General features: G+C 38.3%; 2 protein-coding genes across 2 annotated transcripts; both read right to left on the bottom strand.

Annotated features, from left to right (window-relative positions):
* Positions 1-8,165: 8,165 nt before the first annotated feature.
* On the bottom strand, positions 8,166-12,413 carry LOC140155442 (uncharacterized). Its single transcript, XM_072178299.1, has 2 exons — positions 12,206-12,413; positions 8,166-12,127 (listed from the first exon to the last, which is right to left on the bottom strand). The coding sequence occupies exons 1-2, from the start codon at positions 12,411-12,413 to the stop codon at positions 10,767-10,769; spliced, it is 1,569 nt and encodes a 522-aa protein (XP_072034400.1). The 3' UTR covers positions 8,166-10,766.
* Positions 8,166-16,437, bottom strand: LOC140155441 (uncharacterized). The gene is made up of 2 exons (XM_072178298.1): positions 16,036-16,437; positions 8,166-14,714 (listed from the first exon to the last, which is right to left on the bottom strand). The coding sequence occupies exon 2, from the start codon at positions 14,699-14,701 to the stop codon at positions 12,443-12,445; it is 2,259 nt and encodes a 752-aa protein (XP_072034399.1). The 5' UTR covers positions 14,702-14,714; positions 16,036-16,437; the 3' UTR covers positions 8,166-12,442.
* Between the last annotated feature and the right edge of the window lie 735 nt (positions 16,438-17,172).

The following is a 17,172-nucleotide window of genomic DNA, read 5'->3' on the forward strand; positions in this document are numbered from 1 at the left end:
ATTCCTGGTTTGTAGTCTGTTCATCTAAAAATGGCAATTGAAATAAAACTGGTTCTTATATGCTGCATGCCAATCCTCTTTAGCAAATTGATTGGTATATTGATATCAAATATTGACCAACAGTTCAGTTCTGCTAATATAATAATAATAATAATAAAGGTATATTGATATGAGTGTTACGTGGTGTTTATTATCAAGATTATCCTACTGGTTCGTGATTGACTTGTGGTCACTTCCAGTTAACGCCAGGACTTCCAACATACTCATCTATCATGACGCAGTTCTTCAGCCACAACATGATTGTCCATTCACAAAATGACCTTTGGAGGTTTTGGGAGCGCAAACTCGTATTCCATTAACTTGAGGTCAACCTTTGAGATGTGATTGTTGCATGGAGGTCACAGGACTTTGTAATTGGGAATGTGATATTTGTGAATCTTAGTGTGAAGCAATGTGGTGGCATGGGGAACTCGGTAGATAGCTGTAGATTTTATATGATATTATGTGCTGCCAACTTGAAATGCAAAATAATTAATGAATAAAAAATAAATAGGCCTAAATAAATAAAAGTAGGCAAATGTTACCCAACGTTGGGTCTAATATATCTACATTAATAGGCACAAATTTTACCACGTTTTACACAATATTGGGCAATTTTTTACCAAATTTTTTTATATTTTGCCCAATAAATTGTTTGTTTAGGTTTAACATGATATTAGACCCAACGTTGGGCAGTGCTAATTTTGCAGTGTAGCAGCGTGCTTTTTTGAGTCTAAATCTATATAAAATCCTTTTTTTTCTACATTTTACAAAATTTAAAATAAGAATAAAAAAACGAGTTGAACTTACAGATTTTGCAATTATGAATTGGCCATCATCTTGCCTACCTTCCAGACTTTCCAGCTTTCAAATTAAATCATATCTTTGTAGAAGATCGACGATGGCACTTCAATTCACCTTTGTGCCATAATGACTGACCGAGATTACATTTGACACGGACACACATAATTTCATTGAATGTAAATAATGGTATACTTACGTTAACATGCGTAATGCAATTAACTTCAAAACTGGCTGCATATCATGTCCAGGATAATGTCATCTGAAATCGCAGTCCATCTTAGCCAAACAAAAAAGGTATTAGGAAAAAGGAAATAACATTAGGTAACTATCGGAGAAATCTTAAAATTTGCAGCATAAGACAAAACTATATGTTGAATAGAATACAATAATCTTAACAAAGCTAAGTACGCATGAAAATAATATATTGTGATCAGTTTGTGTTCAAACGGAATTGCTCAATGGTTTGAAAAACTGGTGGGTTAATGCTTACAAGGATTTATATTGTATTGTTTATATTTAAAAATCGGCTAATATTTGTTTATTATAAAATACCATTTTAGTAGACCAATTCTATAAAATATGCATTATATTAATTTTAATGTAATTTTTTTGTAAATTGTATATTATTATTACAAACTTTTATTTAAATAAAAACTACCATTTGTTAAAATACAAGGAAAGAGTTACAGCAGCAGAAATATTTGAATATCAATTGACCTTCACTTTCTACCCTTTTGTCAATATTTTACAAGTGACTGGATGACAACGGTGTTTCCAAACAAAACATTTTAAACTAGATTAATCCGAGGTATTATTAATTGGCCTTATCCAGTACGGATAACCAGGAAACCAATTCAAACTTGATATGCCCGCGAAGTATGTGAGATGCGCACGAGTGCCAAATATAAATGTGCGTATACATATTATAGGCGGTCACGTACCTGGGTCCGGGGGGGGGCACTCGACTTTGGAAGTGACGGGGATCATGGTATGTGCGGTCAGTTGTTCGAAACTAGGTGTCTTTCGGTGAGAGCCTAGACACCGAAAAAGGGGTCTTTCAGTGAGAAGGTCCGGGGGAGGGGTCTTTCCGTGAGACTGGGGAAATCGTACCAAAAAAAGGGGGGGGGGGTCATTCAGTGAGACTGGGAAAAAAAAGTTGATACAAATTTTTCACAAATTCATCAAAATTTGAAAACTTTTGAAAAAATATTGAGTCATTCAGTGATAGATTATCAGAAATTAGTAAAATTAAAAAGGGAGGTCATTGGGTGAGAGGGAGTTGAAAAATGGGGTCAATGTGGCCGCACATCCCTGTCACCCATTTTTAGTGAGTGTCCCCGGGCACGCAAGTTCTCTGTACTTGATAGAGACATTTAGATAGTTCGAATTGAAGTGGATTTGAAACCATCGTGTGGAAGTATAGCTTCTATATTAAAGTTGAAGAATAAACTGCCACCTTTCTGTAAATGTTTGCCTGTCCACACGGTGCCACCGAGTGTACTTCACACTTTTATATCCACCACAGTCGCATATCCAGTGCTAAGTTCAAAATTACCCTACATAATTTAGTCATGCTATTGACATTGTACCGTTGTGTTTGTAATAATTGCCATTTCACCTAGAAATGTACAAATACGATAATTTGAGAAAATGTTTCACTATCGCAATAGCAAGCGTTTATTGTTTAGTCCACTTGTTCCCGCCTTTCTGGTTGGTGTTAGATTTCTCGGGTAAAATGGAAGGTTAAGAAGGCACTTGTGACAGGTATATCGTTACATTAATTACATGTACAAATGTAGGCTTCTATGATTCAAAAGTTTGGCTTTTATGACCCTACAGAGAGAAGAAGAGAATTAGACCACTGGTGACTACCACCCCTATACCATACTACCATACATTAATGTGCAAGATTGGCTGTCATGATCGAATATATCGTAAGACAAGTTCCAAACTTCCATTTATGCTTTCGTTTTCTCAGGTAACCTTTATCGAGTGAATTAAGTACCGAAACTGACGTAACAGATACATCATCCTTTACAATATTTTCTTATGTTCTGGATTGGGTATGAGGTAATAACGTAATAGTTTTAATAACAACCAATTTAAATTACAAATAAATCATCTCAAATAAGAGCACTTGCAAACCAGTCAATTGTTTTGCGTAACTAAAGAGCTTTACTATTTTAGGAGATTTGGAGTACGCCAAGCAAAAGGGGCATCTTTCCCAAAAAGCAAATTTGTACATCTTCCTATGACTTGCTGAAGTCTGATTTATGAAGGGACATATCTGTTAATGAAAGTGGAATAGTGTGTATGGTAACTGTTCCCATGGAAAGGAGTGAATGGTGAAGTTTTGGAAATTGTCGTCTGTGCGAGGATTTGTACGCAAATGATATATGGAGTCTATTACAGTGGACTTTGCAGGTTAAGTATGAAACACGGGAGCTATTTTAGGAAAAAAATGTCACTGCACGTTGGCAAATGTAAAATCTCGGCGATCAACCAGCCGCGACGAGCTTGCAGGAAGGGGGTTGCTGAAGGGGTGTTTTCCCCCTCAAGTTTAGGAGATTTATAGAAATCACACATTTTAGTGACTAATTTGTGACCATAAGTTACGTTACCTCACAAGTTATATTTAATAATGTTTAGCACCACAAGTAGCGGAGGGAATTTGACATTTGCAGATTGAAATTCACACTGAAAATGACAGGGTAACACTGAAAATCATGAAAACAAGAGAAATTGTTAGACTGAAATAATTGTTTTCAGTGGTATTTCCTGAAATATTTCTGAGTGAGTAGTATCATTTTCATTGGATCTGAAAAAGAACCTTTATCAAAATTAATGAACTATGAACGATCCTGCTGAATCTGTTTCAAAAGGTATTTCAGTATATTTTTCAGTGGTATAACAAATGGCTATTGTAATGTCTGCTATAATGAGCAATGATCCAGAGCACTAATTTCCATAACAATAGAACAGGCCAGCTGATTTCAGTGTGATTAAATCCATTTCAGTGGGATTAATGACTGGCCAATGATTTTCAGAGGAGTTTCAGTCCATTTCTCAGTGTGGTTGGACAATGGTTATTTGCATACAGAATAACAAAAGAACTATTTCAGTGTTATTTTCAGTGGTGCTGTTCATTGTGTTAAATTTTCAGTGTTCATTTCAGAGGGGGGGAGGTAGGAGATTTAAGGGTAAAATCAATTTTTGATTTTTTATCAAAAATCGGAACAAGAGTGACTTATGCATCATATAGGAAATTTTGTGAGAATTGCAAAAGGGGATTATTTCCGTAGGTGTTTTAATTTTGTCATTTTTGAAGTTCCTTTATTGGATACATGTCTCACTTTTTACACAAAAGAGAGGGTTTAATTATTGAGAAAAAGCTAGAAAAGTGTGACACATTGAGCCACAGACAGACGCACGTAAGGCTAAAAACTCTCCATGAGTTATGCATTGTGTGACTTGAAGTCAATAGAAATTGACAAATTTACCTTGCAACCATTTTTACATCCGAGGGCTCAGTTTTTTCTGGGACATACGAGTATGTTCAGGTCAAGTTCACGCAACGCATCACCTTGATTGTCCTTATTTTTTGTACCGGTTTTTTTCTATTGTTCAAAATCTATTTTCGCAACTATTAATAGATACAACACAATAGACTGTGCTGTTCTTTTGTGCATTCACAGACGTAGTGTCTTTAAACATTAAACCGTTGTGTGAAAAAGTTGTGTGAAATTTCGACATTAAAACTCGTATGATGCTCGGGGTTGTGACGAGTTCATAATTTTTGTTATACAGGGTGAGTAAAAAGTGCTATAAGAGGGCGGACATAGGGTGTCTGAAGCGACACAGGCACCAGAACAGGATTAATTAAATTAGCAGTTCAGAATTATTTCCCAGTCTTGGAAAAGAACAAAAACAGGCGAAGCTGGGAATCGAACCCGCGGGACTCTGTGGGTGTGAATCACGGTATTAACAGATCTAGCGTTGATCGTGGAGATTAGCGACGACATTTTTCACTTGTTGCACATTTTTGAAGAGTATCAACACCTTCAAAGTTTCATTTATGGATTTACAAATTTTGAGTACAAAAACCCTATTTTTTCCGAATAAGCAAGATTCCAAATGTTTCATTGGGTTTCATTTGTTTGTACCGCGCTCTCTGTCGTTGCTATGGGCAAGCAGAGAACAAAAGGCTATTCATGGTACAGTATTACTGCATCTTGCATAATACGGAGACTGCCACTTCACGAACTAAAACAGCTAATTGTGTGCTATATTTTTCTAATCATCATTCGTGACATTTGTATTTTGCATGCAGGTCTTTGTAAAGTGTTAAATTGCTCCTTATATAGACTACTAAAACTTTTGAATTTCATATGCCTAAAAAATGTATGCCACAAAAATGTAAGAACAAATGAAATAGAAGTCACATAGAAACTAATCGATCAATCGAACAATCAGTCAATCAATTAATCAACATATCAATCAACAATCAATTTCGTTCATTAGTGCTTTACTCTGACACCATAGTCAACATGGTGTGATTTTCTATACCTGCTTATAAAATCAATAATTCATGCCAGGAGCAATGTACCACAGCTCAAAAGCAGCAAGTGAGGTTTCTCTCATTTTCCTCACTAAAGATGAACAGAAATAAGCTTCCTGGCAGTCATTTTTGGTAAAAAAGGCTTGGAATTGGCCGGTAACTCAGCGGCCAGAGAGCATTCACACAGTGTACCTTCTACATGCAGGCGAAGCTGCCGCTGAATGGATTTGCAACTTCATATCAAATTTCTATGAAAAGATGTAAAATTCCGAAGATCTGGCACAGAGCAATGTAGGTGATCGCACTTCATAAGCCCAACAAGTCGAGAGACGATATAAAGAGCAATAGACATAATCATTACTGTGTATATCATAGAAGCTTCTGGAAAGGCCGATCAATGGATTCATCAATCCCATCATTGAACCCAAGCAATCCCAGGGGCAAGCTGGCTTCCGTCAAGGCCGATCAAAGCCGCTGACTAAGTGACGTTACCCCCGGACTGCAAATCAATGGACGCATCAATCCCATCAGTGGACCCAAGCAACACCATGAGCAAGCTGGCTTCCGCCAAGGTCATTCAACCGCTGACTAAGTGACGTTACCCCCGACTGCTTTGAGGCAAATGAGAATGCGGGGCTGTCCTTGTTGACATTACTGCTGCATACGACACAGTATGGCATCGAGGCCTGACACTTACTGTTACGGAATCTGCCTGACTCATGGTACACTATATCGTAAAGTTATTATTAAACTGTAGCTTCATCCTCAAGACCAGTGATGAACAACAAAGCAGACTCTTGGTACTTGGTATTGGCTTGAACTTGAAGGGGTCTGGTTGCGAAACAGTTGACTTCTGAAGCTTGTTCCATGTCTTAATGGTGCGCGGAAAAAATGAGTTCGCATACACATGATACACCTGCCAGCAGCATAATGTTCCATCGGAGATCTTTTTCAATGTGGAGACCTAGGTATATGGTATGGTTTGTTTCCTCTAATTTGACTCCAGTGATGCTATAATAAGTAGTGCCTCTTCCTAGAAACACGCATTGTTTCACATTTAGTTCGATTCAATTTCATTCCCCAATCTTCAGACCACTGAACCATGGTGTTAAGGTCTTCTTGGAGTGCATCTTCGTCGACAGATGAATTTATAGGTCGATAAAGAAGGCAGTCATCTACAAATAATCTGGTTGTACTTGAGACGCTATGGAGAATGTCATTTCTATGAAGCAGGAAGAGATGTGGGCCAAGAACTGTGCCTTGCGGAGTTCCACTTAAAACAGGACGCCATTCGGAACATTTACCGTTTACACATACACACACTCCAACTTTTGGTTTTGGAGCGGATACCATAATAATCTAGCTTTAAAAGCAGCCGTTGGTGAGGGATAACGTCAAAAGCCTTAGAAAAATCAAGTTAAAGCCGTGTTCAAAGGTGCAGTGGGTAGTTCTACAACTACTAAAGCTAAGTCTCAGGCCCGGTATGCGACACACCTACCCCGACGATGTGCATTTTGCCCATTTTGGCTTTAGCCGGAGGTCAAAGGTCAAGGGCCCAGGGGCCTAAATGTAATAATATATACGGAGAATACTGTTTCTCAGCCAGAAATAGCATTACACATTCACAAATAGGCCCATATATGTAGGTTATCTAGTATGGGTTCCACTGCCGCAAATGTTAAAAATAAGGGCATCACATTGACAAGGCTAGCTCTAAAACTACAAAGGACCCGTGGCCCATTTAAATGCCTTACCCCAGGGCCCTAATGCAAATATAGCAGCTACATGGTTCTGAGTTGTACCCATATCGCTTGAGCAATAACACGGGTACATGAGCCTTGTATGTCAAATATTATGGGCGACAGGGCCCCAATTGTTTTAACAAAAGGCTAGCCGCTTAATAACAAATAAAGCGGCTTCAGGACACTGCGTTAATATCGATAGCATCTGAGTAGCATAATGCCCCATATGTTGAAAAGTAAAGACCCTCTATGTACACGAGGGTCCGTAACGCGGTTATGAGAAGAGTCTCAAATCCATCAGCTTCAAGGGCCAAGGGGCCTCCACCCCTGGACTCCACCAGGGCCCTAAGGCGGGTCCCTAGACCCCCTCTATAAATGTACACCGAGTGGAAAGAGTGAAAAAAGAGTGAGAGAGTGAAATGGAGGACAACCCCTTTTTGAGTGGAAAATCTAACTCCAAAAGGATTTTAAAAAAGTAGTCTGTATACTCTCAAAAGAGTGAATATTGCCTAAAGAAAATGTACTTTCTTTCATTTTAGGGTGTTTTCCACTCAAAAACGGATTGTCCTTCGTTCAACTCCTCTTTTACATTTAGAGGGCACTCTTAGGCCCCATATCCATAGGCTGTTCCCTTGTGGCGTGTGCCCTTGTTCCGTGTTCACTTCTTCACATGTGACCTGCCACACAGACAACCTATGGATACGGCCACTAAGCAAAACAAAGGTTCGTTGTCTGTGTGGCAGGTCACATGGGAACAAATGAACACGGAACAAGGGCACATGCCACAAGGGAACAGTCTATGGATACGGGGCTTATACGAACCTTTGTTTTGCGTAGTGGCCGTATCCATAGGTTGTCTGTGTGGCAGGTCACATGGGAACAAGTGAACACGGAACAAGGGCACACGCCACAAGGGAACAGCCTATGGATACAGGGCCTTATACAGACTCGCGTCACGACGTTCGCGATTGCAAGTTTTTGCGCAAACGAAAACAGATGTATCAACTTTACTTCAATTAGTATGAAACGGAAAAACGTTTATTTTTAGATATCTCGGTAAAATTGGAGCCGTAATCACTTCTATACTGCGCCAAGAAGGTATTTACAGTTGGAAAAATAATCACAATTGCAAAACTGAACCATATTGGGGTAAATTTGTTTTTTTGATAGATGCACTATCTAATCCGGCAAATTATGACACCCCATTGAATCCAATGTGACTTCAAGAAGCAAAGTTACAAGTAATTGAATAGACGAAGGTCCAGTTTTAAAAGTGACAAACTGGCCTATACAAGGCGCAAAAAGATTCCAACAAGCGCAACAAAGAGACAACACAGTTTCTTTAAAGAAGCTTTATTTAAAGCAGTTTTTATTTCAGTTTTTACTTCTCTGTGTACTTTTCATAACTTTCATTTTATTTGTCAGTTCTTTTGTTTCAGTTTTCTCTTGTTCCTTTTGTTTTAAATTATAGACACGCATAAATTCACCAGAGCCATTCACCACTCTCAAACCAGATGTCTAGTCCGTATAAGAATAGGCCAGTTTATCACTTTTAAAACTGGACTTTCGTCTGATCAAATGCTTGTAACTTTGCTTCTTGAAGTCACATTGGATTCAATAGGATGTCATAATTTGCCGGATTAGATAGTGCATCTGTTAAACGAATAAATTTACCCAAATATGGTTTAGTTCTTCCAAGTGTAAGGGTACTTTTTTGGCGCAGTTATATAAATTATAGAGTCACAAAAGACTCCGGTAATTTGATTTCAACTTGGATATACTTTTTATCATGTTTAGATCTAAATCTATTCCTACAACACAATAGATTTGCCAGACTGTGATGTTCCTTTGTTCATTCATTCATTCACAAAGTGCAGTGTCCGTGAACATGTTAAATAAATTTAACATGCCTTTAAACTTTGTCACCCTGTTGCATGAGCTCGTAATTGCATATTGCATCATAATGGTTAAAGCAATGTACGATTTCCGTCCAATTTTAATTTTGTTATTCTTTACCAAAAATGATGTGTCATTCCAAGGGGAGTTACCGGCCAATTCCAAGCCTTTTTACCAAAAATGACTGCCAGAAGCTTATTTCTGTTCATCTTTAGTGAGGAAAAATGAGAGAAACCTCACTTGCTGCTTTTGAGCTGTGGGAATTTGGCGTACAAACCCCGGGGATGGCTGGGGTTGATTAAAAACTCTCAAAATATATTGTAATTGAAGCACTTCAGATTTAGTTTTATCACGGGGGACATTATTGCGTAAATTCCAAAATGTTCCACGTGTCATTAGGATACAGTTACCTAAGAGCTCCGAAGTTCTTTAACCTCTTTACGACTTACATGACTTATATCTGCTGTAAATAAGATCAGAGGGAAATATTATAGGCATCCACACGGACGGGTCCAAAACAGAAAACCCATGCACTCTAAATTTTGCAACAGTTAATGTTGTTGTGAACAAATGGTTGAACCGTTTGTTGCACTCTCTTGATGCTACGTACCTTGAATAAACCTGTGTACACGCAGTGCTTATATGATATGATTATCATTAAATAGTCATGTGTCAAAATTAGTCTTTTGGTAAAGGCTCGTAATAATTGTCAGAAGACAATTTCTTTACTCTTTATACGAATTACATGTATTTTCGGGACAACTATGTGTTAGTGCAATATAAATAGCCAAAATATTACTTTTACCAATTACGAGCTCTTTTCTAAAAGACAATTGACACCTATTATTGGATTTGTATTGTCATATAGGCACTCTATGTACACATGTTTATTCAAAGTACGTAGCATCAAGACATTGCAACAATCGGTTCAACCATTTGTTCACAACTACGTTATCCGTTACAATTTAGAGTGTGTAAAAGTGTCTGATTTTGATTAAAAATTGGTCTCAATTGTTCGTTTTGTTATAACAACTTTTAAGAATATGGCACAGTTTGCACAAATCAGATTACTTTTCTAATCTTGTTGGAAATTGTTACACATCTGAGAACGTAGTGTCAGCAACACATTGCATTCTATTAGCACTGCTTTCTAAATTTAAACAATTTGTATGATTGAAAGTTATTGCTACACATTCAGTCTCTTAATTGCTCCTCGCTATCGTGTCCAATATCCATGGGAAACACCTAAATACCTAATCTAAAAAAAGTAATTACCCCCGGCCTTTATATAATGGCCATTATTCAAAAACGGACTATTGTATTACAAGTCTGTAAAATGCGTGGAAAGCAGAATTTATTTCTGCACATGTTGACACCTCATTTGTAGCAATTGACTAAATATTGACGTCATAGCCGACATTTAAATCAATGTAACCCAAGATTTGCAAGTTGCAGTAAATTCTACTTGATTTGTATTCAGTATGATGGAAGGAAATCTGCCCGGAAATCTGTGTAATGATATCTGACTGTTTTTGTATTATTGTAAGTGCAACTTTCAAATCTTGACCTCACTACATTAAATTGACCGGTGTTTTATTGTTTTCTGAACTATCGTTTCAAATGCAGAAATAAATTTTGCTTCCGACGCATTTTACAGATTTGTAATACAATAGCCCGCTTTTTAATAATGGTCATTATTTAATGGGGTAATTGCTTTTTTTAGATGTTTATTTATTGGTATTCTTATTAAGACTATCTAGAAACACGTCTTGAAATGTTTTGAGATGTTTTTGTGTCTCACAAGGCATTGGTGTTGACTCTGCGACGGACAATGGAGATTTATCTGACGACTTCTTTGTGGATTCTTTACGTTTTCTTCTCAATTTCTTCACTTTGATGCTATCGAAAGAATCTAGCAAAGAATGTGTATTATTTAGCCGTGTGTTTTCTGGTGCCACATCTTTGAATCCAGATGGATTAGGTGAAGATGGTATCTCGGTAATAGGAGTTCTATGTTTCCGACGCGCTATTTTCTTTGTGGTACTCGCGATTGGTAATTTACCTTCGGGTGTCGATAAGTTTTGTTTCTGACGCGCTATTTTCTTAGTGGTTATCGCGATTGGTAATTTACCTTCGGGTGTCGACAAGTTTTGTTTCTGACGCGCTATTTTCTTTGTGGTTCTCGCGATTGGTAATTTACCTTCGGGTGTCGATAAGTTTTTTTGCTTCCGACGCGTCATTTTCTTTTTGGTACTCGCGATTGGTAATTCACCTTCGGGAGTCGATAAGATTTGTTTCTGACTCGTCATTTTCTTTGTGGTACTTGCGATTGGTAATTCACCTTCGGGAGTCGATAAGATTTGTTTCTGACTTGTCATTTTCTTTGTGGTACTTGCGATTGGTAATTCACCTTCGGGAGTCGATAAGATTTGTTTCTGACTTGTCATTTTCTTTGTGGTACTCGCGATTGGTAAATTACCTTTGGGAGCTGATACAATTTGTATCTGTCCAAATCCTGTATGAATGACCTTGTATGATTGACATTTTTGGGCCCCACATTCAGCATCTCCATCGGCAAGATTAAGAGGACCCTTCTCCTCTGCATCTTCTTTTTGTGTTTCTACAATCTTGTTTTCTATCGATAGTTGTTTGTCATTGCCAACTGAAAACAGGTATGGATCAAAACCGTGATATGTACCCTTGTGATTTGTCGGTGTTGATGTTGCCTTTTTCCATTTACACGCACCGTCGGGGGTTGCTTTTGCGCGCTTCAAGCTGGTTCTTCCTTTCTCCAGATGATTACACTTGACGTCACTACCATCTTTATTCAATTTCGTCAGCGAAGTCAACGCGTCAGACGACCGAACCGTAGTGATAACCTTACCGTATTCACACTCCGTGGGAACGTTTGATAAAGATATAGCTTCAATATGCCGATGAGTCCAAGGTTTTGCGTCATTTTGCGTATTGCTTTCATTTGTACTGCGATATATTGGTCCAGACTTAGTAGAAGAAGGTTGATGAGGTGATGAGTTTGCGCAATGTGATGCAGTTTCACCGTTACTTGATTCAGATCTGGTATAGAGAGGCAGATGAGGCGGATTATCCGGTGGTTCTGGTCTATCTTTAGTTTCACCGTCACACGACTCAGATCTGGTATAGAGAGGCAGCCGCGGCAGATGAGGCGGATTATCTGGTGGTTCTAGGCCATCTTTAGTTTCACCGTCACTTGATTCAGATCTGGCATAGATAGGCAAATGCGGCAAATAAGGCGGAATATCTGGTGGTTCTGGTCTATCGTTCAAATGTTTGATATCAAAAGTCGGACCATATGTTGCATTGATAGCCGGCTGGTGCAATGAAGACTTCGCCATAGGTGACACGTCTTCAAAATTATATATACTCAAATCAGTAAAGATGGCTTGGATCTATTAAAGATCGGGAGGTGTTTGCCAGTTGACGAATCCTTTACGACGATGGACTTGGACATATTTGGACGGATACTGTAGTAGTTTGCCTTCATCGTCGCAGAATTCATATTCAAATGAGATGGTTCCTGTAATAAAGATATCAGTCTAAGGTTTGAATCTCGGATCTTGGTTTTATGTTCTGTACATTGGGAGCTCGTTTCTTCCTTTTTCTGTTTGATGGTGTTACCATTGGACAGAGTGTCGGTACATGTAGGAGCAGTAGCATAGCGTTCATGGGGACTTTGTTTGCTTTCTCTGCTGCCGTTGTCGTTGTTTGTAGTGCAATCAGTGATCGGGACACCATCTTGATTCAAGATATCGTTTTTGTTAGTGTTAAGAGTGACCGTTATAAGGTCACCAGTGTTGGTAAGCAAGGTATTACATCCACTGTCTTTCGTCATCTGTTCACTGATGCTCTTTTGATTGTCGTTTTCTGTCACGTCATTTTCTGTCACGGTGTTGTCTTGATTGGCGTTGCGAAACACCATATTGATTGTATTGTTTTCACATGGATTCTTCACAGCGTGATCATACACAAAAGATCTCAAAAACAGACTTCCAATAGTTGGCTCAATTAATGTATTACTTCGTTGGTCTGGCAAGTTTTCCAACTGATTTGGTTGCACTGCCTTATTCTCGGTACGTTTACTGATCTCTGTACCATTGGACTGTTCAATATCGGTATCATTATCAATTGGTTTAGAGTCCGATTCATTTCCAACATACTGAGGTTCAACAACTTTCCTGGATTTCAAGTTACGTTTTGGACGGAAACTTTTAGTTGTAGTCAAGTTTCTAGGCAAGGACGTGGAGCGTTGACCTTGACGACGTTTTTTAGCAGCAATGTCTCGATATTTACACTGTAATTGTAAGCGTTGGTCAAGACCGTATACAACCTGGTTTAATCGGTCCAAGTAACCCAGTTCACACTTGGGCTTCTGTTGAAATGAATCACTTCCTTGGGGATCTGCGTCTATTTGTGAAGAGAGAACATTCATATCGTCAAAGGCTTGAAATGTTTCAGACTTATGATGACTTAGTGGAGGTGGAATCATCATCGAGTCCCTTGTTTCAGTAGCGTATATTTTAGTATGGGAATTAGTATTGGAAGGGCACTCAAAGTCACTGCTGGAACTGGGATGCATTTGGGAAGTGTCACAGCAATCGCGACGCGCTGGTAGCTGATAGTTCAAATCGGTCTCTCCATGATTATCACGTTTGTCATGTATGTAAGAATTCCGTGGTATTATATAGCCTTCCACAATGTTGGACATTTCTTGATCATAGGTATAGCAGAAAGGAGGTTCTTGGCGTTGACCACGTACCGTCATTTCTTTGAGAGGCTCTAGTTGTTTCTCATGACCACTATCGTAATAATCTGGCAGGAAATATGATCTTGGTGCTGATATCACGGGTTGGAGTTGTTGGATATTATTCGTAACAGACTTGCTTTGGAATGGAGTGTTTGTTTCAGGTTGTAGAAGAGACGCGTCTATGTGGTCTAAATCGATCCCGCTATTTATTATTTCTTTCCTAGCAGGTGTCAACGCAGCACTGACCGGGGTACTGACGAAATCAAGGTCATCACATATTTGATGCTCTACATCCAATGTATCCGACGGATTCTGCCCGTCGTTCAATTTGGATGAACCAAATACATTACGTGACTGCTTTTGGCTAAGGTCCATGGGGCAATCTTCATTCTCAATGGCAGTATCTGCTGATAAATCCACTCTATCGATTTTATCCTTGTAGCTGTATTGATTACCTGACATTGTAAGATCTAGTGGCGCGTTGTTCTCTGGAGTACATTCTAGAGATGACAATGAATTACTACTAGGTTTATTGCACAATTGTTTCAATGGTTTATCGTAAGCAAGAGACACTGCCTCGCCATTGTCCTCCATAAACATGGCTCTTTGTTGGTAATTCAAGCTAGAGTCATATATCATTTCGTTCACTTTAGGTATGTTAGGAAAATAACTGGAATAAGTTGATGTAGCACATGTATTGCCAGACATATAATTGTTGTTGAAAATGTCATTCATGTGCACGTCCATATTACGCACATCTTGAACAACCGAGACGGGTGGATTTACGACGAATTTGTCGATGAGTTCTTTTGGTAAATCACTTATGTAATATAAACCAGATTGTGGCAATCCTCTTACTTGATCACTGTTATACGCCATGATCTGTCAGAACCTGAAATCGAGATATAATAAGAAAATAAAAACATCAGGAATTAAAATCAACTTAAGATGCCTATTTGTCCGCATCAAGGCAAGCATCAATATAGTTTTACCATTGCCAGGAATACCATTAAATACTTCACTTTTCTACAATACATTACAATGATAGAGTATGGCAACGAAACACACCCTACACCCCCGCGTCACACGGAGTATTTGTCCGCATCAAGGCAAGCATCAATATAGTTTTACCATTGCCTGGAATACCATTAAATACTTCACTTTTCTACAATACATTACAATGATAGAGTATAGCAACGAAACACACCCTACACCCCCACGTCACCCGGAGTATTTGTCCGCATCAAGGCAAGCATCAATATAGTTTTACCATTGCCAGGAAAACCATTAAATACTTCACTTTTCTACAATATATTACAATGATAGAGTATGGCAACGAAACACACCCTACACCCCCACGTCACCCGGAGTATTTGTCCGCATCAAGGCAAACATCAATATAGTTTTACCATTGCCAGGAATACCATTAAATACTTCACTTTTCTACAATATATTACAATGATAGAGTATGGCAACGAAACACACCCTACACCCCCACGTCACCCGGAGTATTTGTCCGCATCAAGGCAAGCATCAATATAGTTTTACCATTGCCAGGAATACCATTAAATACTTCACTTTTCTACAATACATTACAATGATAGAGTATGGCAACGAAACACACCCTACACCCCCACGTCACCCGGAGTATTTGTCCGCATCAAGGCAAGCATCAATGTAGTTTTACCATTGCCAGGAATACCATTAAATACTTCACTTTTCTACAATACATTACAATGATAGAGTATAGCAACGAAACACACCCTACACCCCCACGTCACCCGGAGTATTTGTCCGCATCAAGGCAAGCATCAATATAGTTTTACCATTGTTAGGAATACCATTAAATACTTCACTTTTCTACAATACATTACAATGATAGAGTATGGCAACGAAACACACCCTACACCCCCACGTCACCCGGAGTATTTGTCCGCATCAAGGCAAGCATCAATATAGTTTTACCATTGTTAGGAATACCAGTATCAATGTAGTTTTACCATTACTAGGAATCAATGTAGTTTTACTATTGACATGAATACCGTTAAGTAATACTTCACATAATCCAGTGTCGATGTTACATATCATTAGGATCCTGTTGTAGATCATTTTCTTTAACTACCAACACATAATCTAAATAAGGGCTGCCGGCTGTGGGAATGAACTACCTTTTCCGTAAGTTCGTGGTGTTAATGAGCAAAAAGCAAACTTACATAAAGTTATATCTTCAATGTAATCGAGGGGTTCAAGAAAGAAATCCAAGCCAACCATTCACTTCCAAACTCCTTTACGACAACACGTGGATCTTATTAGAGTGGTGATGTCCGTAGAAGTGATTCATGATTCGTTCCACTTGAGATCGAAACGACACCAATACTCATGTATTGCATATACACCTGTTTGAGTATATAGCATAAATGGAGTGATTGAAATGTTACATAAAATGGTCGATGAGAGCCTTTCAATATGTTCACCCGTGCTTCACCACATTCACCAAAATGTAGGCAGAATACAAATCTGCGCCACACAAAGAAATAAAATTATCATGGAAGTAGCAACTATTTTGAGAACCTACTCAAAAACGGAAGGTCAAGGTGTGTGGCATGATCGATCACTGGATTATCTGTAGAAAATTATTTCAGTTTGATATCACAAAAGAGCACAATATTACCAACAACTAATAACAGGAATATTTGGACTACTACTCGACATGTACGACAAAATATAATTTCAACATTTTAGCAATATTTTGAAAATAAAATGTCGTCTGTGACAATGTATTCGAAATTTGCACAGATAGGGTTAATGTGATAGGATTTCAAACCCTCTCATCCATCAGTACAAAGTCCTTTTACCACAATAAGTTTATACACTTATAGAATAAATTTTGTATGTTTTGAGACAAAACTCATAGTCCACAATGTGAGGTCAGCTTTTGATTTATGGAGGTTGAATGGAGGTTGAATTTGAACTTGGACTTGGCAACGAGGCATGATGTTATCATGGTTACAAAATGTGCGACTGACATGCATGATCTACTCTTTAGTAATTTGTATAGGAATTGTTGAAAATATTACCGTATTCATAATAATCGAAGTTCTTAATGTTCACTTTGTGGTTTTGGTCTGCGCTCAGCAGCATATGGCATGCATAATAGAGTATAAAATATTGCATGTTTATGAGTTTTATAGTAAGAATATTTTCATGAGGTGAAATATCGACTATCAATGGAGCTTCGCCGAGTTCTACGAGTTTTCCCTTAATTTTATAGTTTACCAAGACCAAAAATGTAATAAAATTTCAAAAACACTTACATCATGTACATGTAAGCTCCTTTAATGGCCCCCAGT

Source organism: Amphiura filiformis, chromosome 6 (genome assembly GCF_039555335.1).
Source record: "Amphiura filiformis chromosome 6, Afil_fr2py, whole genome shotgun sequence".
Lineage (NCBI taxonomy): Eukaryota > Metazoa > Echinodermata > Ophiuroidea > Amphilepidida > Amphiuridae > Amphiura > Amphiura filiformis.

What these genes read in the sequence shown, in the direction of transcription:
- LOC140155442 (XM_072178299.1), bottom strand. Translation starts at nt 12,413, where the DNA reads ATGGCGAAGTCTTCATTGCACCAGCCGGCTATCAATGCAACATATGGT. An exon ending in GCCTCATCTGCCGCGGCTGC is followed by an intron (nt 12,128 to 12,205) that starts CTCTCTATACCA and finishes CGCCTCATCTGC; the next exon opens with CTCTCTATACCAGATCTGAA.
- LOC140155441 (XM_072178298.1), bottom strand. Translation starts at nt 14,701, where the DNA reads ATGGCGTATAACAGTGATCAAGTAAGAGGATTGCCACAATCTGGTTTA.